This window comes from Mirounga leonina, unplaced genomic scaffold (genome assembly GCF_011800145.1).
Source record: "Mirounga leonina isolate KUSES-001 unplaced genomic scaffold, KU_Mleo_1.0 Mir_82, whole genome shotgun sequence".
Taxonomy (NCBI): Eukaryota; Metazoa; Chordata; class Mammalia; order Carnivora; family Phocidae; genus Mirounga; species Mirounga leonina.
Window position 1 is genome coordinate 12,683,487 of NW_023270825.1, and position 22,021 is coordinate 12,705,507.

At 40.6% G+C, this 22,021-nt stretch overlaps 1 protein-coding gene across 2 annotated transcripts in view; it reads left to right on the plus strand.

The window, feature by feature from the left end:
• Positions 1–22,021, plus strand: part of RPS6KA5 (ribosomal protein S6 kinase A5) — a 178,529-nt gene that overhangs the window by 150,054 nt on the left and 6,454 nt on the right. For both annotated transcript variants that reach the window (XM_034992596.1, XM_034992597.1), the window contains 6 exons: positions 2,670–2,831; positions 4,686–4,811; positions 5,200–5,333; positions 6,021–6,114; positions 9,856–10,026; positions 13,736–13,927. In XM_034992596.1, coding sequence (XP_034848487.1) covers positions 2,670–2,831; positions 4,686–4,811; positions 5,200–5,333; positions 6,021–6,114; positions 9,856–10,026; positions 13,736–13,927 — 879 coding nt within the window. The remainder of the gene's footprint in view (positions 1–2,669; positions 2,832–4,685; positions 4,812–5,199; positions 5,334–6,020; positions 6,115–9,855; positions 10,027–13,735; positions 13,928–22,021) is intronic.

A 22,021-nucleotide genomic window follows, 5' to 3' on the forward strand; every position in this document is an offset into this window, starting at 1 on the left:
GAGCCATTCCTGCCAGTGTGTTCCACCTTTTAGACAACGATTTCATTTTTCCTTCTTTCCTCAGGAGCTATCTCAGACAATTAAAAATCTACCTATTTCTCAGTTGTGTATCTGCAACATAGAATTAATTATTCTTTTTTTTTTTTTTTGCCTATCCTTAAAAAGCCTAATGAGGCCATTCTACAGAGCACCAATACATCTGCTCAACTTAGTTTGCTCAATTTATTAACAACAACAACAACAACAAAAAAAAACAAAGAAGAAAAACCTCCAAAATTATAGATAACTGGGGGGAAAAAAAGTTAAGTTGGCCAACTTGGCTAGTTATTTCAATCTAAGTGGTCAACCTGGCACACCATAACCTCAGTTTTTAAAACCCTGCACTTATGACTTTTTTTTTTTAAGAGAGAGAGGGGGAACACACGATGCGCAAGCAGGGGATGGGGTGTAGGAGGGGCAGAGGGAGATGGAGAGAGAGAATCCCAAGCAGGCTTCAAGCTCAGTGCTCAGCGCAGAACCCAGCTAGGGGCTCCATCTCAGGACCCTGAGATCATGACCCGAGTTAAATCAAGAGTTGGATGTTTAACCAGCTGAGCCACCCACGTACCCTATGAACTTAGGACTTTTAAATAATTTTATCACCTCAACAAACATGACCTCTAGGTATTCATGGTCTAAAGGGACCATCCAAGTTTTATTTTTATTCTGCAAACTGAGTTTTTACAGTATTATCACCAAAACAAATGAAAATAGCATAACAAAACAAAGAAAAAGCTCTGCCGTAGAGTAACCTTTTTGTCATCTATTGTTTTTTAAATATAGAGAAACAAATAATGGCTGAGAATAAGAATTACCTCTCTATTTCTATACTCAAAAAAATAACATCAGTCTCTCAGTCGTAACCCATTTAAAAATATATTATTATATATCTTTTGGAAGTTCAGTAACAGAAATACATTTAGAATAAAATTAACTTCTCAGTGTGTGCATTTCATAAATTAGCATGGCTTACAAAGATTAATATTTGAACAAACTATTTCAAATATGTTTTTGAGAAATCTGGCTCAAAATTTAACAATAAGTTAAGATTTAAGAAAGTACTCAAGCAAAATGCCTCAGTCATATTTCCCTAGGATCTTTTTCTGTGTGGTTCCCTATATTTGTGAATATTACAGTATGTCTTTCATATTAGAGAAATTTTTCTTTTCTATAGTTTGGAATAGTAATTTTAGGTTATTTAATTGCCTTGCTTTTTAAATAACAAGGACACTTGAGGAAAGACCAGACTCCAACTTGTAAAGACCTAAATGGAGAGAAGGTGGAGAGGAGCATAATAGCATTCAATTTTCTACATACCAAATGTTCTCCTGCTAACAACATATTCCTTTAAATTACCCCTTTACTCTGGAAGTTTCTTTTAATGTGTGTATAAATAGCCAAGCACAAATCATATGCTTGTAATGGAAAACATTATAGCCACACAGAGGACAGAACACTAACTAGAAAATCAAGAGACTGACCCTTCCACTGGCTAATGTTTAAGTGAGAAAGGTTAGTTCTTACTTCCAGCCTTCAATTTCTATCTGGATCAAGTAAAGGAGATGAGCTAAATGATCTCTAAATCCCACTCTAACTGAAAAATATGAAGATCTGTAATCTAATGATTTTTTTCTACATTGCCTCCACAAGAGGGCATAATAAAAACATTTATGTTAGTTGATTAAACTTAGCCAATGTCATCAACCATCTCTGAAATCAGAATGCATCTTAACAATGGACATTGTAACCATTCTAGTTGGTGATGCCTTTTCTTTCGTAATGGTACATAAAATAGTGGTTTATCTCACTATAAGTGATGACATCTTAGATTTGAGGAAATATGTTAATAGGATAGCTGTAGGATTCAATTCAGTAAGGAGTATCTGAGGTTGTTTTAAGTGACAGAAGGAGCACAAAGAAAATAGAGCACAGAGTTGAATTTGAATAAGATAAAACACAGCACTTTATCAGGCAGTAAGCAACTGGCATGGGGGGAAAGAAGCAGTATTTAAAAAGCTAGAATACAGTTAAATGCAAAAAAGATGATCACATCAGTATGACAGTATCATTTATACTTAGAGACATAAACAAGTGCATGATTTATAGTGTGTTTATTTTCTAATCTGTCCCGATGACCAGGAGGGAAACCAAGTATAGGCCGAGAGCCACTTTAACACTGCCTCTAGAAAATAGGGATATTCCTTTAGAGTTAATACTCATATCCATAGAGCATTGAAAAGCCCTTTATTACAGTTCAGTTTTGTTTTGTTCTGGCCTCACACCTTTCTCAGGAGGGTCAGGACAAAAGTAATTTTTCTGTTATGCCTAACGGTGGACTAGGATATCCTGGTGTCCCCCCAGAGGACACTGCAAGACCCCACAGTGATGGAAGGCCATCTCATCTTTAGGACAGAGCATTGGCTGGAGCCATCAACTGCAGTCAGAAAATGTGCTTGTGCTTGGGGAAAAAAAAAAAACACAACATTTTTAATTATTGGTTTGAAATATGTGCTCTTTCCCTATCAACCAATTAAAACCCTAATCTGTCTTTGTTATTCTTAGACAGTTCTCAGAAAATACTTCAACTTTGTTGGTTTCAACTTTGTACCAATTTTCTTTCTCTGTTTTAGAAAATAAATTGGGATGATTTAGCTGCCAAAAAAGTGCTCGCGCCATTTAAGCCAGTCATCCGAGACGAATTAGATGTGAGTAACTTTGCAGAAGAGTTCACGGAGATGGACCCCACCTACTCGCCCGCAGCACTGCCCCAGAGCTCCGAGAGGCTGTTTCAGGTAATCTCCAGGAGCATGCTCATGCACAGAGGCCACATGTGCTCTGGAAAAAAGATTAATTTTCCCATATGAAAAGTGTTCTTGGCATCTTAAAAACAAGATTCTCTAATCTCTTCAAAATTATCAAATATAGAGATACTGCCCATTATTAACTGAAGCTTAGGGTCTGTTAAATAGTAGATATTACTTATGTGGTTGTTTTTTTATATAAAGTGGTGCTGATTTCTTACTTGAAATTTTATTTCTGTTCAGGCTCTCTTATAGAAAAATACAATACTACTTTATTTTACCTCTATCCATATAAAATTTTCTTCAGTTCATAAAAAGTGTTACCTGATTCTTTCTCCTCAGTGAGTAATCTAAACTGCTTTCTAACTCCTGAAGATTTGGAAAAGATTTAATACTTAGAAAAAGATCTTCCTCAGACTTGCAATACTCTAACTTTTTTTTTTTTAAAGATTTTTTTAAATTTATTTATTTGACAGAGAGATAGCACAAGTAGGCAGAGCAGCAGGCAGAGGGAGAGGGAGAAGCAGGCTCTCTGCTGAGCAGGGAGCCCGATGCGGGGCTCGACCCCAGGAGCCTGGGATCATGACCTGAGCTGAAGGCAGACGCTTAACCGACTGAGCCACCCAGGCGCCCCATCAATACTAACTTTTAAATGGCATCAGAGCTTCCCTTCTTGACCCTCGTTAAGTGTCCCATTGGTAGGGCTTAAACTGGTCACCTGGGCTGTGTCTCTGGACCTTAAAGACCCTAACATCTAGCACATGACTGGGCACAGAGTAGATATCTAAAAAATGTTCTTCGAACTGATGAATGTTCCAGCTTGAACAGATTAATCATCTATCACTATACCACTTTTGGTTCAGCACATCATTCTGACGTTTGATTTTATTTCTTTCCCAAAACTCAATTTAAAATTTTTAGTCTAAGGAAGGATAATGAGCCAAATAATTGCTAAATTAGAAACAAACTGTAGCCTTTGGAATAACAATAAACAAGAGCCCTTGGACTACTTTGTTTAATACCTTAAACTCTACCCTTTCGAGAAGTTAGTTGTATTTGTAAGCGAACTTTTATCAGCAATGCAAAAGAATTACAGCTGTGATCTCCTCCAGCCCCATCCATGCTGATGTAAAAGTTGGGTATTCATCCTTTCTGATGGGACTGGAGGAGATTATGCTAAGTGAAATAAATCAAGCAGAGAAAGTCAATTATCATATGGTTTCACTTATTTGTGGAACATAAGGAATAGCATGGAGGACATTAGGAGAAGGAAGGGGAAAATGAAGGGGGGAATCGGAGGGAGAGACGAACCATGAGAGACTATGGACTCTGAGAAACAAACTGAGGGTTTTAGAGGGGAGGGGTGTGGGGGGATGGGTTAGCCTGGTGATGGGTATTAAGGAGGGCACGTTCTGCATGGAGCACTGGGTGTTATACGCAAACAATCGTGGATCACTACATCAAAAAACTAATGATGTATTATATGGTAACTAACATAACATAATAAAATAAAATAAAATTTAAAAAGTAAATAAATAAATAAAAGAATTACAGTTGTGAGTCAGATATTGGGGGTGGAATAGGAAAGGTTTTTCTGCCTTTACTTTTGAATTGGTTTAATTCTACCAGAAGATGGCATTCTCTCCTTTTCTGAAAAGCATTTTTCTATTGATTTGAAATAACCTTGCATTTTAGATTACAAATAAAATGAGATTCATCTTAACACATATTTGAATGTTTTTCAGTCTCTTTTCTTGATTTTAGAAAAAAATTATTACAGTCTGGTCTGTGCTAACGTGGGAAATTGCAAATCCTCATTCTTTACTCTTCCTTTTCTTTTTTTAGGGCTATTCCTTTGTTGCTCCGTCTATTCTGTTCAAACGTAATGCAGCTGTAATAGATCCTTTTCAATTTCACATGGGAGTTGAACGTCCTGGAGTGACAAATGTTGCCAGGAGCGCAATGATGAAGGTATAGACGTGGTTAATTAAATGACACAGTTATCATTTAAATACCAACACTAATTAACATTGTCAAGGCCGGTGAACATAAGAGACTTGCCGTTTGACTAAGATGCAGTTTTAGGAAATGAATAAGTGGAAATAGCAATATTTGCCCTAGAGAATTAGTCACATCAATTTCAATGAACTCCTTTTTACAACGATAGCCAATTATATGTCTTAAAAAGTCATATAGATGAAAGTAGAAATGAGCTAAAAGTAAGATGAATCTTAGAAGATTCTAAATGTATCCCATGCATATTTATTAACATAAATAATGTTCTTTTACTCTACAATGTTATTTATTCCTCTGCATTCCTAGTATTTTCTTAAGTTAAATGACGTTGGTTTCTTATCAGGACTCCCCATTCTATCAGCACTATGACCTGGATCTGAAGGACAAGCCACTGGGAGAGGGAAGTTTTTCAATTTGTCGAAAGTGCATACACAAAAAAAGTAACCAAGCCTTTGCAGTCAAAATAATCAGCAAAAGGTAGGACTGTGTCTGGCATTCTTCTGTGTGGATTCATCCCGGTCAATGAATTCTGTAAATTAGGATTTTTATTTTAAAATCAATGGTTTCTTGTAAGGCTTTTCACCCATGGGTTTAGCCATTCAGCTCATTAGCTGATCCATTATCCTTCTGACTCTACTGGATGTTTGCTGTTAAAGTAATCCATCTGAGACATAAATCATAGGGTGACAGGCTTTCGAGGTTCCTGCGAGAACATTTTCTGTTGCAGTGGCAATCAGATGTGCTCAGCAGCTGTTGCTGTTCCTAATAGTTATAGATTTGAAATACTTTTTTTTTTTTTTTTTTCTGAAATGACTTAGCAATTTGCTGGTAGCTTTGCGAGCCAGCTCATCGTTTCGGTAACTCATTATTACCTCCATGATTATGTATTCCTATTACCAAAATGTCAGGCAAGTCAGGCATCCATTTCTTCATAGGATTGGCTCTCTTCTGACTCAGAAATAATCATCGTCTCAGGAATAACGCATTACTTGTTCTGGTGGGTAGGATGACTCACTACTGTCATAGAGACCTCATTTTGATACTTTGACAGTTACATTCTGAATGCACTGTCAATAAACACAAAATTCGGGTTGGGACAATCGGGACATAAAAACTTGGTGAAGAGGGGTATGTACATGGGGGCTAACCGCTCTCATCTTGCAGGATGGAAGCCAATACTCAGAAAGAAATCACAGCTCTGAAGCTCTGTGAAGGACACCCCAATATCGTGAAGCTGCATGAAATTTTTCACGATCAGGTATTTGACACAATTTTTCTGTGCATTCTGATTCACATAGAGGGTTCTACTTTTTACCAGTCTTGTTGGTGCTGCGGGATCAGAGTCAGGGATGTGGGAGAATACCCAGCCCCTAGAGAAGGCAGAGAAACTTCTTACCCCTCCCCCAAACCGATGCATCCTTTCACGTCTGCTCTTCTCCCTCAACAGTGGGCACATAGGACGTGGACGGAGGAGAGAGGGGCAGGGGCCGGTGGCGCTGTCACAAGCTGCACTCTGCTTGTCACCCGTTCAGCTGCTGCCCACCGTAGCTGAATCACCGGATAGTTCTCAGTAGTCCGTTACTTATCAGCCTTCAACCTTCTCTTCACTTCCGGATAGAACTTAGACAGTCGTAAGCCTAATTAGTGCAAGCTGAAGAAGAGAGGCGACGCAGAAGGGCAAAGCGGCTCCTCTCATCTTACTCCAGGGGGCCAGGTCACGCTGCCCCCTCCTCTCCCGGTCCTGCTTTCCAACAGGGACCGAGTGCAGAAGCGTGTAACTCTGCACGTGGCAGGATTGCCACTGTGTCAGGTCCATGCCTCTTCCCCTCCCCTCCGCTGCCACCTTCCATTACAGTTACCTTTCCCCCTGGGACTGGGTGAGATGACACGCTCCTATTAAGACAACATGCTAAGCACAAGAGCCAAACCCAGTCCTGGATGCGGCTTACCCTAAGTTTAACAAAGAAGAAACAGACTCAGAAGGGTCATGAGACTTGTCTGTGGTCACACCGCAAGGCCGTGAGCGTCTCGTTGGGAAGACCTGGGCTCCCGTCCTGGGCTGTCTCCATGTGCTGCCGTAACACCACGTCCTGGGTAGGCCATGGCCCAGTGCTCTACCATACGGGAAGTTCCCAGGGTACCACGGCAGTGATGTCTTAACCACAATAACCTTGCCCTTTATTATTGCATACCTCACCGGGCCAGGTACCGTCCCAGATTCCACATGTGTTATTCAGTCCTTATAGTAGCACCATGGGGTGAGAAAATGGAAACTCAAAGAAGTTAAATAACAGGGTCTCACAGTTCGTAAGTGGTAATGCTGGGCTCTAGACCCGAGCAGTCCAACTTCAGAACTCTGCTGCCTCAGGGGAGGCAGAAACATGGAGAGAGCACCCAAAAATGACATTGTCATCCACTTGCTCTGTGGTTCTCATAGTCAGAAAAGGAGTATCTTTGAAGTGAGGGCTTCGGGGAGCGACTCTCCATGCTCCTCCAATTGCCACCATGTCATCGGGCTACCCAACTCCAGTAGAAGTAATGAGTCCCCCATCCACTGGAGGTGCTTAAAAAGAGCCTGGACATTCTCCTGTTGAAGATGATTCACATGATCATCAAGGGATTGGAGGATGACATTTGACAGTGCCCTCTGGTTTGGGGCTTGTGCCCAGCTACGTCCCCGCAGAGACATTCAGTCTCTTATGTTCAGGCGAGATCAGATCTCAGGAACTGCATCCCTAATTTTGTACTTACGCCACAGGATCAATTTATTATTTGTTATTTTTATATTAAAGAGTTACTGAAGGGCGCCTGAATGGCTCAGTCAGTTAAGCGTCCAACTCTTGGTTTCGGCTCAGGTCATCATCTCAGGGTTGTGAGATCGAGCCCTGAATCAGGCTCCACACTGGGCATGGAGCGTGCTTAAGATACTCTCTCTTCTCCCTCTGCCGCTCTCCCCGAGCGGTCTCAAAAAAAAAAAGTACTGACTAAGTTGTGTCATGATATAATCCTATATATACTAGTACAAATATATGAAGATATATTATCATTTTGCTATTGATATCTTGGGTGATTTTCTCCGTATAGATGACATAGTTGCCCTGATCACCCCCAGGTGCACATAATCTTCTCTTCAACTCATGGGTGAAATCGATGAGGGTGGGTCTTCAGCCTCCGACTCAGTGTACCGGGAGCTGTATTTGTTTCCTCTTGCTGCTGTAACAAATTACCACAAACCTAAGCAGTACCAATTTATAATCGTACGGTCTGGAGATGAGAAGTTCAAAATCAGTCTCCCTGGTGTAAAGTCCGGGTGTCAGCAGGGCTGGTTCCTTCTGGAGACTCTAAGGGACAGTCCATTTGCTTGCCTTTTTTTTAGCTTCTGGAGACTGCTCACGTTCCTTGGCTCGTGAACCTTCTTTATATCGCTCCAGTCTCTTGTTTCCATAGTCCCATCCCATACTGTTGCTCTGGTGGATAATTTAGACACTCTTCCCATCTCAAGATCCTTAATTACATCTGCAAAGTCCCTTTACCATATCAGGTAACGTCCACACGTTCTGGGGATTTGGATACGGGCGTCTTCGGAGGACCATTATCCAACTGTCTCATATATATTTTCTCACTGTTACCTGTTTTATCAGTAAGGGTCCTAAAGCTCATAGATGTTAAGTAGCATCCCCAGGGTCATAAGTAAGTAGCAGAAGTGCCATTCCGATCCAGGTTTGACTCTAAAACCTACCTTTTAAACCACTTACAGGTATTGCCCTCCCATTTTTTTTTTTTAAAGATTTTATTTATTTATTTGAGAGAGAGAATGAGATAGAGAGAGCATGAGAGGCGGAGGGTCAGAGGGAGAAGCAGACTCCCCGCCGAGCAGGGAGCCCGATGCGGGACCCGATCCAGGGACTCCAGGATCATGACCTGAGCCGAAGGCAGTCGCTTAACCAACTGAGCCACCCAGGCGCCCTGCCCTCCCATTTTTTTAAAAAGCTCATTGGCATATGCTTGTAGCCGACCTTCAACTTTGACCGTTTCTGTTGTATGTAGAAACTCAAATTAGCTTGATCTCTGGTAGCCTGGAAGCAATTCTCTTATTAAAAAGGTTCACCTTTTAAAATTTGCCCAATATGTACAGGATAATTACCTTTTTTATGAAGCTTTTTTTTTCTGGATTTTGCTAATTCAGAAGGAAGCTTATTTGTTCAATGATGTTGGTTCTGTAATACATAGCACCTGAATCTCTTGATTGGGTATCTTTTTAAACTACATGTTTGTGTTCATTTGAGAGCTGATACAATTCCTTTGCTTTTTGATTGCTCCTATGTTACTTTCTTTATGGACATGTATGCAAGGCATAGTAAATAAATAATTTTAAAACTATTTAATTAAGATAATGCCATTGGTATCCAAAGCAGTTATTAAAAAAAAAAACACACAAAAACAATAAAACACCACGTTGAGCTCTGGGTATTTGCCGTGGATATTAATAAGGAACCCTGAAACTAATCCGTTGAGCTCTCACAGGAGGTTCAGAGTGCCTTCATGAAACAGCACCTTTTTTAAAAGATGTATTTGCCATTCTGTGGGTGGGTCAGGTCTCCTGTGGGCAGTTGCCCATATACTCTGTCATTAATCTTCTCTATTATTTAAAGCAGACGATTTCACATTATTATCAGCACTAGGTCACACTTTAAAAAAGAAAGATCTGTAAACTTGACAAGAGAGGGTTGGAATGGAATTCAAATGAAAGAATTAGTCAAGGAAGGGATATATAAAGATTTCACTGCAGCACTTGAAATTTTCCATGACCAAAATAGAATTCTGAAAAAGCCACGTTATCCTTCAATTCTTTCCTCTCCACCATTAAGACTTGCTGTTGATTATTTTAACAAGGGATTATCTAAATTTATTGGCAATAGTTAATAGTCCAGGAATGTTTCATCTGTAAATACACTTCTCTTCATGAAAGCCCTCCGCGTTCTTCTTTTTTCCTTTCTAGCTTCACACGTTTCTGGTGATGGAACTTCTGAACGGGGGAGAGCTGTTTGAACGCATTAAGAAAAAGAAACACTTCAGTGAGACTGAAGCCAGCTGCATCATGCGGAAGCTCGTTTCGGCCGTGAGCCACATGCATGATGTGGGCGTGGTGCACAGGGACCTGAAGCCCGAGGTATCACGTGACGTGCTCCCTCCCGTCACTCAGTCTAACCTTCTTAGTACCAAACACCCCCCACGGCCGGGTGGGCTCTTCTTGTTTCGTTGTTCAGGGCTTTCTGCTAAATAGATACTTGCAGAGATCCCGTTTCTTGGATTCTCTTTCTCTTCTATTTTAGTCTAAAATAAATTTGTCTTTTTTTTTTCTTTTTTTTTTTTTTTTGCCAACAGATCATCTTGAGGTTATATTTGTAAGTGTGAGAGCCTTTTATGGAAGAAATACTTTATGCAACAGTTGTGGGCTAAAAATAGCAATGGAAATTTTTGTAGCAGAAAATAATATCCTTTCTATATGTGTATCATTTTAGAGGTTTTTTTTTTTAAATAATGTATTGTGAAAGCTTATTTTCCATTTTTGTCATCAAATTGATTAGCTCATGAATAGGAATGTATATAATTCTGTTCTAAATATTTAAACATGAAGAATTGTCTTGGTTTAATTAGTTGTACCATCCCTGTATGTGCTTCTCTTTGCTCATGTATTATATTTATAGAATTGTGTAGCAATGCAGAAGCAGCCCCTTTTTATATATTTCTTCTTTCAAAAGGTTTATAGAAAAGATTCTAGCTCTAGAATATCCCTTTTTAGTATCAAAAATATGAAAATTCCCCCTTTAGGAAATCATCAAAATAATAATGAAAATTAAAAAACAAAACCCAATAATTTATAAAAGCATAACAATGACTCATCCTTTACCATATGCAAAATTACACATATTTCCTCTTTAAAATAGAACTTCATTTTTAATTACCATGTGATTATAATGCATTGTCAAAATTTTTTTAAATAATAATTTACTTGGAGTTTATTTTTTGTGTTAAACCACAAAAGAATATGTCTCTAAAAGTACCATTTTTTGCCTGTTTAAGTATCTTGGATCATTGGTAGGAAGAGGATGTTTTAAAAATGGAATTCTTTATTTTTTTTAAGATTTTATTTATTTATGAGAGAGAGAGAGCACAAGAAGGCAGAGGGGCAGAGGGAAAGGGAGAAGCAGACTCCCCGCTGAGCAGGGAGCCCGATGCGGGGCTCGATCCCAGGACCCTAAGATCATGACCTGAGCCGAAGGCAGATGCTTAACTGACTGAGCCACCCAGGCGCTCCTAAAAATGGAATTTTGTGCATCCAAATATAATTGATTCTAAAGCATGTAAACTTCTGTCTGTGGACTTCCTGTTACTGTTATTCATATTACTAGTAATTAGTCAAAAGTGAGTTGTGTTTTATGAACTTGCCACTATGGTCGCTCCCCCTCTTCTTCCTTCATCCGCGTTCTCACTCTCCTACAGAACACCCACTGAAAATATGGTGCTCTGTACATCAGAGATTAGTGATCTATTTTTAAATGTGAAAGCACACCACTTAAATGTTTTCTTGATAGACAAGGAACAAGCATGTAATTTTTTTAATTGAAAAGATCTGTTCCATGACTGTATAGAATTCATTTTCACATGTTTTATTCTTTGATAACTGGCCATCTGTCATCCCATGAGTCTCAAATGAGGCAACTGTCCTCTCCAACAGAATTTAAATTTGCCTTCCTATTTTACTGATAAAAAAGATACTTATGTTGCTTAATTCTTCTTATTTGTTACAAACCTTTTCTTTCAAATAATCATTTGAAATGAAGAATTGTCAGATTATTTAGGACATTCTACTATAGTTATAGCCCTAAATCAAAATAAACTTTGGAGAGATGAAAATGTGCCTTTGTACTAACATCTTCATAATAAAATAACTTTCACTTGGACTTTTAAATGGCAGAGTATATTATTTCCAGACTAAAAGTTTAATTCCTTTTCCATTGATGTCATATTTTAAGATCTGATTATATATCTTTTGGTTTATATTTACGTGGCCCTGGCTTTCTGCTTAGGCAAAATCCTAAATTCTAGGTCAGCAGCAGACAAATTTAGAAGCTGGCTAACATTCCTGGTGGGCTGCTTTGTACTTTTCAAACTGGACCCCATACTCTTGAAAGATTAAGAAAAACTACATCAAATTAGTTTCAGGTGGGACTTGAGATGAAGCTGAAAGGCCCTTGCTTCCTGCCACCCCTCCGCATGCACACCCAACTCCACTCGGAGAGTAGAGTCTCCTTCATTTCAAGAACGGTGGCTAAGGGAGTCCTCTGCCAGCCTTAATATAGAGTAAACTGAAGTCATTTCCAAAGGCTCAGCAGGCTCAGTGAAGCCGGGGGCCAGGGGTGCTTTTCACGCCTCTGCACATAGCGCAGTGCTTGGCCACAGAGGGGCTCAGCAGTCGTTTGCTGAGAGACTTCTCCCGAGTGCAAGCGTGTGGACCCCAGCTCTGACTTAGTGGTGGTGAACCCTACATTCAATCACGTCCACATTTTAATTCCATCACAAATTCAGGATCAAGCATTGTATAATAGAACATTTAAGAAAACTTTTTAATATTTTTGCTTTTCTTTCCTCCCACTTTATTCATTTTTAACTTTTGAATGGAAGGTGTAGAAGATTTTTCTTCTTGGTATGAATGAAGCCTTCTGTGATGTCTTTTATTTTAGCTGGAATAATAGTAACAAAGCAAATGATGTTGCAGATCTGAGGAATAATTTAATAAACATAAAGACACATAACAGGTTTTGTCAGGATGTCTGAAGACAATATAATTGGAGTCACTTACTGTGGGTACTAGCTTGATAGACTAATAAAAGTGATGACTGTGCATCAGACAGCATTTATTAAATGTGTGATAAACACAAAAACAATACAGTAAAGCCTTAGTGACCGAGAAGGCTTGGCAGACGAGGGATTCAAGAGAACAGTGTTTTCTGAATAACTGAGGGATATTATCCATTAAGCATCAAAAAATGTTTAAATATTAATTGTTTTAGAGAAAATATTTCTGAAATGTAATGTATGTCTTTACCATGTCTTCTTTCTTTCTTTCTTTCTTTTTTGAAGTTTTTTTTATTTATTCAAGTAATCTTTACACCCAACGTGGGGCTTAAACTCACAATCCCAAGATTAAGAGTCACATGCTCTTCCAACCGAGCCAACCAGGAGCCCCTACCGTGTCTTTTTAATAGGATATACTAGAGACAGCTATTTTATTTATGACTATTCAATGGACAGATGTTTACCAAAGCACCTACTATATGAGTGCACCAGGTTTTAGGAATAGAGTCATAAATAAGGGGGACACATAGTCCCTGCCATTAGGGAATTATGGCCTAATGGGGGAAGAAGACTGAATTTCAAATACCAAGATGCTAAGTACCAGAAAGAAAAAATATGCTAGCAGAAAATAGAAAAAGTCCTAACTTCAGTTTGGTGGCACATGAGGGTGGTATCTCCAAACGAGGAGTAGGTGCACATGAGCCACGTCAGAAAGGAGGTTGATGGAGGAGGTAGAGGGCAAATACCATGAGAGAGAAAAATGTAGACAAAGACTCTGACGTGGGAAGAGGCGTGGTACAGTCGAAAAGTGTTTCACAGGACATCATTACAATTGAAATAATATAAAAAAGCGTAAGGCAGAGAACAATAGTACGCTGACATCCAGCTTCCAGACCCTCCCCATCAGATCTCTCTCTGCATTTGAATCCAGTATCATCGTATAGCTAGATACATAAATGGCATCCCCAAGTCCCAGGACATTATCACGAGAGACTAACTGAAGTGTTTGTATCTTGCAGAATTTATTGTTCACTGATGAAAATGACAATTTGGAAATTAAAGTAATCGATTTTGGGTTTGCACGCTTAAAGCCACCTGATAACCAGCCTCTCAAGACGCCCTGCTTCACCCTGCACTATGCGGCCCCCGAGCTCTTGAATCATAATGGCTACGATGAGTCCTGTGACCTCTGGAGCCTGGGCGTCATTTTGGTGAGTTCATTTCCCTAGGGCCATTAAACCTAGTCGGTTTCTGGATGGCCTCTTACCTGTCCCTCTCTCTCTCTGCTGTTTTTCTTCAAGTTGTGGGGAAAATTGGCAGATTGGTGTACAACCAATGAAAGTTCTGACCCAAGACTATTTCCCTTTTTTTTTTTTTTGACATCCAAATGTCCAACAGACACATGAAAAAGTGTTCAACATTGCTCGGCATCAGGGAAATCCAAATCAAAACCTCAGTGAGATACCACCTCACACGAGTCAGAATGATTATTTCCCTTTTTCAAAATTTACGTTGGAGACAACATAGGAGCTTTTATTTTGGTTTATTTTGAAATATTGAAGGCACTATGTTTTATGTGCATAAGAGTTTATATAGTTGTTTTTTTTTTAAGAAGCAATAGTATATTTTCAAAAGATACGTTTTTATTTCGGTTTATTTTAAAATATTGAAGGCACTGCGTTTTATGTGCATAGGAGTTCATATAGTTTTTTTTTTAAAGAAGCAATTTTCAAAAGATAGGCATATTGGATATAATGTGAAAATAGCAAACTGACTTATTAATAGGAAAACATTAAAAAATACATTCTGGGGCACCTGGGTGGCTCAGATGGTTAAGCGTCTGCCTTCGGCTCAGGTCATGATCCCAGGGTCCTGGGATCGAGTCCCACATCGGGCTCCCTGCTCCTTGGGAGCCTGCTTCTCCCTCTGCCTCTCTCTCTCTGCTCTCATGAATAAATAAATAAAATCTTTAAAAAAAAAAATACATTCTGTGAGATTTTCAGATGAAAAATGTAATTAAAGAAGATAATTTAGGATAAATTAACAAATTAATAGATAAAGAGAGAAATATTTATAGTAACTTATAGTAATCATGGTAAGCATGCTTTTCACAAAATGTCCTTGGCTGTGGTGATCAGAAACAGAACATTAAGCTAGAAAAATCTTGGCATGTTTCTTCTCAAAATAGCTTGACTTTTTCTGCATGTAATTTGTAATGCATAATCTTTGAGAGAAAATTTCAGACAAATACAGAAAGATTTAAGGAACAAGTGAAATCACTCATAATCTCATTGTGTGGAGATGATGTGCTCAAGCTCCCCCACTCCTAACCGCACCCCCCGCCGCCTTCCGCCACCATGTTATGTGTGTTTTCTGTCAGCTATGTGGGATTTTTAACAAATGAGATTATATTACACATGTGGTTTGGGCCTCCAGAGTACATTTAACCATTTCTTTACTAATGAGCAGTTAGTGTTTTCCAGTGTTTCACTAATTACAAACTACGCAAATGAATTTTTTTTTTTTTACATATGTGGCTGAATTTGTCTCATTATTTCCTTGGAGTAGACTCCTACGAGAAGGGCATGCACATCTTTATTTTGACATATATGCCTGGATTTCCTTCTAGAAGGTTTAACAGATCATGTTCTCATCAACTGTATGCGAATACATCATATACTATCGATTTCAATCTTAAATTATTTCCTACTGTTGTTGTAATTTGCATACATTTCTTTGATGAATATTCAGTTTTGAACATCTTTTCATGTATTTGGACATTCATATTTTCTTTTTTATGAATTGCTGTTTATGAGCTTTGCCCATTTTCCTGTGGGGAAATTTTTCTTATTTTAAAGCTCTGTGAAGAATTTTAATCCTTTGTCTGCCAATGACAAAAAATCGATATTTTTTTCTGATTTGGTTATTTGAAAACTTTGTTTATAGTAATATGGGACTTTCTTTTGGGTTTTAGGGCGGTTTAATGGAGAATTTTTTTATTTCTATGTAGTAAGATGTCAGTCTTTCCCTTATGATATGTGGCTTTGATGTCAGATTATCCCTCCACCCCTACCCCAACCCAAGATGATAAAAACATTCTCCTAAATTTTCCTCTAGAATTATATTTTATTTTTATACTTAAATCTGTACTCCATCTGGGATTTATTTTGGTGTCAGCTTGTTTTCCCCCAGTGGCTAGCCAGTTGTCTCTACAGGATGGTTCTTCTTTTATTTTTAAGTTTTATATGGTTTTCATTTCAGCAATTTTAAGTCATCATTTATAATTTTCAAACTAAAACTAAATATTAATGAATAAGATCTTTTAAATAAAAATAAACAACTAACTTCTATAGATTGGAGAGTTTCGTGTTAAGGACTTAAACCTATTCCATATTCATTAGCATTCTCCTAAAAAATTAGTCTAAGTCAAAAGGAGCTTTCCAACTTTAGTAGTAATATAAAATTACCCCTTGTAAAAGAGCCTTTACTTTAAATATAGGTCAGTTATAATCATCACCCTCTTTAAGGTTTTAAAAGACAGTCTTAGACACGCGGACAGGTATTTTCAAGCTTCTGAATGCCGTATCTGTGGAAATAACTTTGTGTAATGGCATGGATATGGAAGCCATGCTTCTCTCTCGAGCTACTTGTCAAGTTGTTAAGACAAGCGGGGGACAAAGAACCGCTTAAGTGATAGCACAGAAGTACAACCACAATATCCAGACTGTGGGAAGTTCTACAGGAGAAATAACCCAGTTTTTCCTGTGACAAAAAAGATAGCCCGAGAACCTATAAACTAAAAGACGCTTCTGAAGCAATATTTACACTTACTTGAATTCTGATTCAAGCAAATTCTAATTTCAATCCTATTTATTAAATTCAAACTCTAAGTCATAGAGATGTAATTGTAATAGATATATACAATGTATGTGACACAGTTGCAAAAATCTGAATATTGATTGGATACTGAATGATATAAAGGAATTACTGCTGATTTCTTTTAGGTGTCATCATGGTGTTGTGGTTGTGGTTTTTAAAAAATCTTTGCCTTTTAGAGATACACAATGAAATACAGACGAAGAACAAAGTTAGCACGTGCATTAAACGGTGCTAAAACAGAGTGCTTTGCAAACTTTCCCACATGAATGAATGCATACCTCCAGAAGATCTAGATACAAAGCCTCAGTTATTCCATAGCAAGCACAAAGTTTATTTGGAGTCTCTGATTTGCCTTAGAAATCTATGGCCTTTTGCGGCCCCTGGCTGGCTCAGTTGGTGGAGCGTGCAACTCTTGATCTCAGGGTTGTGAGTTCGAGCCCCACATTGGGTGTAGAGATTACTTAAAAATAAAATCTTAAAAAAAAAAAAAAAGAAATGGAAATCAATGGGCTTTTTGTGTGTTGTATCTAATAAACATGACTGTGGCTATTATAATATGAAAATAATTTAATTACCCCCGTTGAGTAAAAAAAATACTCCAGGAAGCTGCATCATGTAGTCTCATATGGCTTGACTACAACCCAGTCTGCCTCGTGGATATGCAGTCCCTGTCAGAAACATACAGGACTTTAATTAAAATAGAGCTTACCCAGTGTCTTAGCTTGGTCCTGCCATAACAAAACGCCACCAATTAGGTGGCTTGAACAACAGAAATTTATTTTCTCACAGGCTGGAGAGGCTGGAAAGTCCAATACCAAGATGCCAACAGTGTTAAGGTCTGGTGAGGATTTTCCCCTTGGGTTGTAAACAGCCACCTGCTGTCTGTATCCTCACATGGCCTTTCCTCAGTGAGTGTGCCTGGAGAGAGAGCATGAGTGAGCAAGCTCTCTGCTGTTTCTTTTTATAAGGACACTAATCCCATTGGGTCAGGACCCTGCCCTTATGACTGCGTGTAACTTTAATTAACCTTCATAAAGGCCCCTGTCTCTAAATATAGTCACATTGGGAGTTGGGTCTTCAACATACGAATTTTTTTTAAAGATTTACTTATTTATTAGAGAGAGAGAGACTGTGCATGTGCACTTGTGAGCAGGCAGAGGGGCAGAGGAAGAAAGAGAGAGAATCTCAAGCAGACTCCCCACTGAGGGAACCTGAAGCAGGGCTTGATCTCATGACCCTGAGATCATGACCTGAGCCGAAATCAAGAGTCAGACACTTAACCAACTAAGCCACCCAAGTGCCCCAACGTATGAATTTTCGAGGCAAGCAAGCATTCAGTCCCTAAAACAAAGTATTTATGTAGGATAGGATTATGTGCCACCCAATGGGTATATATAATTCCACTTAAAACATAATTCCTCCAAGTGTTTTATTTAGGAGACTTTATTGTTTTACTTTTTTCTCAAAATTTCATTTTGGAAATTTCAGACCTAGAAAAAATTTGAGAGAATAATACTGTAGAACATCTAACATTTTGCCACATTTCCTTTTTCTTTCTCTCGAATTCTGTCTTGTGTGCACACTCTCCGTGTGTGTGTGTGTGTGTGTGTAGGTACATATATATGTGTGGTCACGCAAATATATAGATATATCTTTATGTATGTAAATACTTGTTTGCCACACCATTTGCAAACAATTTGCCTGCACAAAATTATTTTTAACACAAGTTGATTGCTGGATAATCAACTAAAATTGTAAGATCCTGGAGTTAAGAGGAGCCTAAAGTTTATTTCTACCTCTTCTAGAGCAGGGATCTTTTCTACAAGGTCCCTGATCACCGGTCTCCTTTAAATACTTCTAAAGATGGAGAATTAGTTTTTCTGCCCAATAGCCTGTTGCATTATTACACATCAGAAAGCAAGAAAACTGTATTTATAAAGGTTACGTTTTTATATTTAGCTACATTCATATCCTTTAGGAATTAGGGTAGGATTAAGAAATGGAATGTATTTTGGAAAACTGTTTGGCAGTATCTACTGAACATACACAGACCAAATGACCCAGCAGTTCATCCTCAGGAATAAACCCAAGAGAAATTGTATTTTTATGTTCCAAAAGATGTGTATAAGAAAAAAAAAAAAATATATATATATATATATATACATATATATATCATGTTTCAAAAATATCCCAAACTGGAAACAAATCAAATGTTCATCAACAATAGAAAGGTATTCTAATCTGGGCTACGTAGAAAGCAGAACCTGAAGCTAAAGTATGTTTCATCATGTTCCTAAGGAGCATAATCCCAGGAGAAAGAAGAAAGCGGAGGAAGAGCAATTGCAGAGCATGCACACGTGGCTTGCTACCTGTTGTATAGTGCAGCTGATCACTTGAGTTCATGAACCAAGACCTCTAAAGAAGCAAACTGCAAGTTTGCAGGGTCCGAAACATGAATTTTTTAAGTGGGCCATGTACCCATAAAATCTAGATATGGGGGCGGTGCCTGGGTGGCTCAGTCAGTTAAGTGTCCGACTCTTGATTTTGGTTCTGGTCATGATCTCAGGGTCGTGAGATCGAGCCCTGCATGGGGCTCCACGCTGGGCATGGAGCCTGCTTACGATTCTCTCCCTCCCCCTCTGCTCCCCCAGTTGCGGTTTCTCTCCCCCCCCTTCTCTTTCTCTAAAAAAAGAATCTAGGTATGGGGGACCCAGCACCAGCTGATGGTTCAATACAATGCTCAAGGACAGAGCTCCAACCCCACAGGGTATTGTCCTGAGCAGGTGCCTTCACTGAGTTTTTCGTGTTCTAATAGACCATCTATCAAGCCAACCCAATTTCCTTTCTTGCTCCATCAGTTGGTCATCGGGAACCCCTCCTCAGTGAGGCCATTGGCTTGAGTTAAGAAGTGTTGATGCAGCAGAGATAGGTAACGTACACCCGTGGATGTAACTTACTCCTGCCTTCTGGACCTCCTAGGGCTGGTTCTAAGTGTGCCATGTCCATAGTACATGGGGTTGCTGCTGCGACTTCATGAGTCAGCACAACTGCTCATCCTAGCACACGATGCACTGCTCTTGGTATCCCTTCTGTGGGCACGCAAGGTCTACTAGGAACCAGGAGCATCCAGGAGCTATTTTTCAGAGTAGTTCTCTGCCACAGAAGGCAAGAACCCCACCCCAGAATCCTTCACGTCTGCTCTGCGACTCTCCTCGTGCACTTGCCAGAGACTCTGCACAGCATTCTTACCTTTCACAGATACCTCTACCGCAGTCGAGTCAGCCAGATCCTAGGGCCTCGGTAGCAGGGTGGTTGTGTTACAGCTGGGACTTGCTGCGGAATCCTCTTTACTCCGGGCCCCACTTAAAACTGGTAGCCTCCGCAGTCACTTGATAAACGGATTGGAGCAGTATTCTCGAGAAGAGCGATATATGCCGTCACCAAAATCCCAAGAAGCCCACTAAGTCCTGTGCCTCTTTCTCAGTGGTACAAGGTACAGCAATTTGTCTTTCAGGGGCAAGTCTCTATGCCCCTAACCATGGGAGCTCTAAAACGTTCTTACCAGTGTGACAGTTCCCTGAATGTTCGTCCAGTCTGTCTCCCATCCTCTGGTGTTCATGTGCTTAGAAGGCATTTAGGATACGCTAGTTCCTGCTCACCAGGTCTCCCTTCGTGAAGACATCACTACAGAGGGCCAGCATGGGGTTCTTGAGAATGTCGAGATGGTCGAGGGCCTAACAGACTGTATTATAACAGAGTGGGAGAGTTCGGACAGCTCTCAGACAAGACAGTGAAGGCTGTCCTTGCCACATAAGGACTTACTGCTTTGATCTTTCCTATTGATAGAAATCAAGAAGAATCTAATGGCCAGATCAGTAGGTGCTTATCAATGCCAGCACCATATTGACTTGTACCACATTCAGCGTGGCAGCTGATCCCGGCTGGTCTATTTTAGCCAGGGCCCTCAGTTCCTTTGGTGTGGACACTCTTCCCTGTTCTCCTAAATTCTTCCTCCCCAGGGACCGCACTCCTTGATGTGGTTGTGTATTAGCTTTTGCTTTAGACTCTGCTCTGTGGGGAACCCGGGCTAAGATAGTTGGTGCCAGCAGTGATCTAGAAAGTGGACCTTTAGGAAGGGACTTTAAAGTTGCATGGCTCGCTGTTCTGATTCCCCCACTTTGCATCAGGAATGCGGTCCCTGCTGCCTCCCAACCAGAGAAAGAGGAGGCAGGGAAATCAGAGTGAGGTTGGGTGTCCCACCGAGCTGGCTAATGCTCTTACCAAATGCAGTGGGTTGCTCAGTCCTGTTACATTTATTATAAAGCTGAAGAAACAGTCTAAGAGAGCTTAACAAATTTGCCCAACTAGTAACTAAACAGCTAGAAAACAAGCTGGTAAGTAAAAAAGCAGGAAGCCAGGTGTGTCTGACTCAAAAGCTCATGTTCCCCTCCCGCCGTGTGTCTTGTCTGTGGAGTAACATGGCAGATGGCGGAGGCCCTGGTCACACCTCGCGGAAAGTTACACCGTGCGGGGGGGGATGGTTGCCAGCTCGAAAGAAAAATGGCCTTCTAAGGAGCCTGAGCAGCTGGAGCGCCGTCAGGGGGGCCGAGGAGCTGTGGGTGCGGAACGCGGGGCGGGAACCCCGGGGACCTCCGAGGCTGAGCGGGCGGGCGGGCGGGCGGGCGAGGGCGGAGCCTGCAAGGTGCCGGGGCCGCGTCGGGACGTCTGCGCAGGGAGACGCCGGGGAAAAGCTGTAGGCTGCCGAGCGTCACTGTGCGGGGAGGGTAAAGGAGACGAGACTGAGGGAGGTGCTTGGTTTTCTTAAATAGCTGTCGTTGGTCTTCGGGCGTCTTCGCAGTTCCCTCCTTAGAACAGATGTCTTCGCGTCAGCGTGCTCCGAGTCAGTGCCCGGGGTCTCTTCTCCTCTTCTCCTCTTCTCCTCGGCGCCTTCGGTTTTCACGCCCTCCATGCTGGCGAGCCCAGCTCTGTCCTCTCAGGCACGGTGTTCCCGTGACAGGAAGTCCGAGTCCGCCGGAGCCTCCTGGTCTCTGCTCTCCTCAGAGGAGCCACGTTTCTTCCCTCTTTCTGGCGCCTCACTCCTTCGTGTTCAGTCCTCCCCGCCCAGGGTTTGTGGGCTGCCCACCTAATTGGATCTCCTGCTGTCCCCCCTTAATGTCCTTTTCATTGTCCGGTCTGGGAGCGTCCATCTTTTCTGAGGGCCGGTGCGTCATGACGGAGCCTGCTTGTCACACACGTGGCCGCAAAAGAGAAATGGCCGGGTCCTTCCAGGTCCCTGGGACTTCTCGCTGGGTGCCCACCTCCTCCTGAGGGCTGGGCTTGGAACGGACACCCTCCTCTGTGTGCCTTCGTGAATAACTGCCGTGGTGGGCGGGCTCCTACTGAGAGCGCCAGCCCCTGCTCGCTGT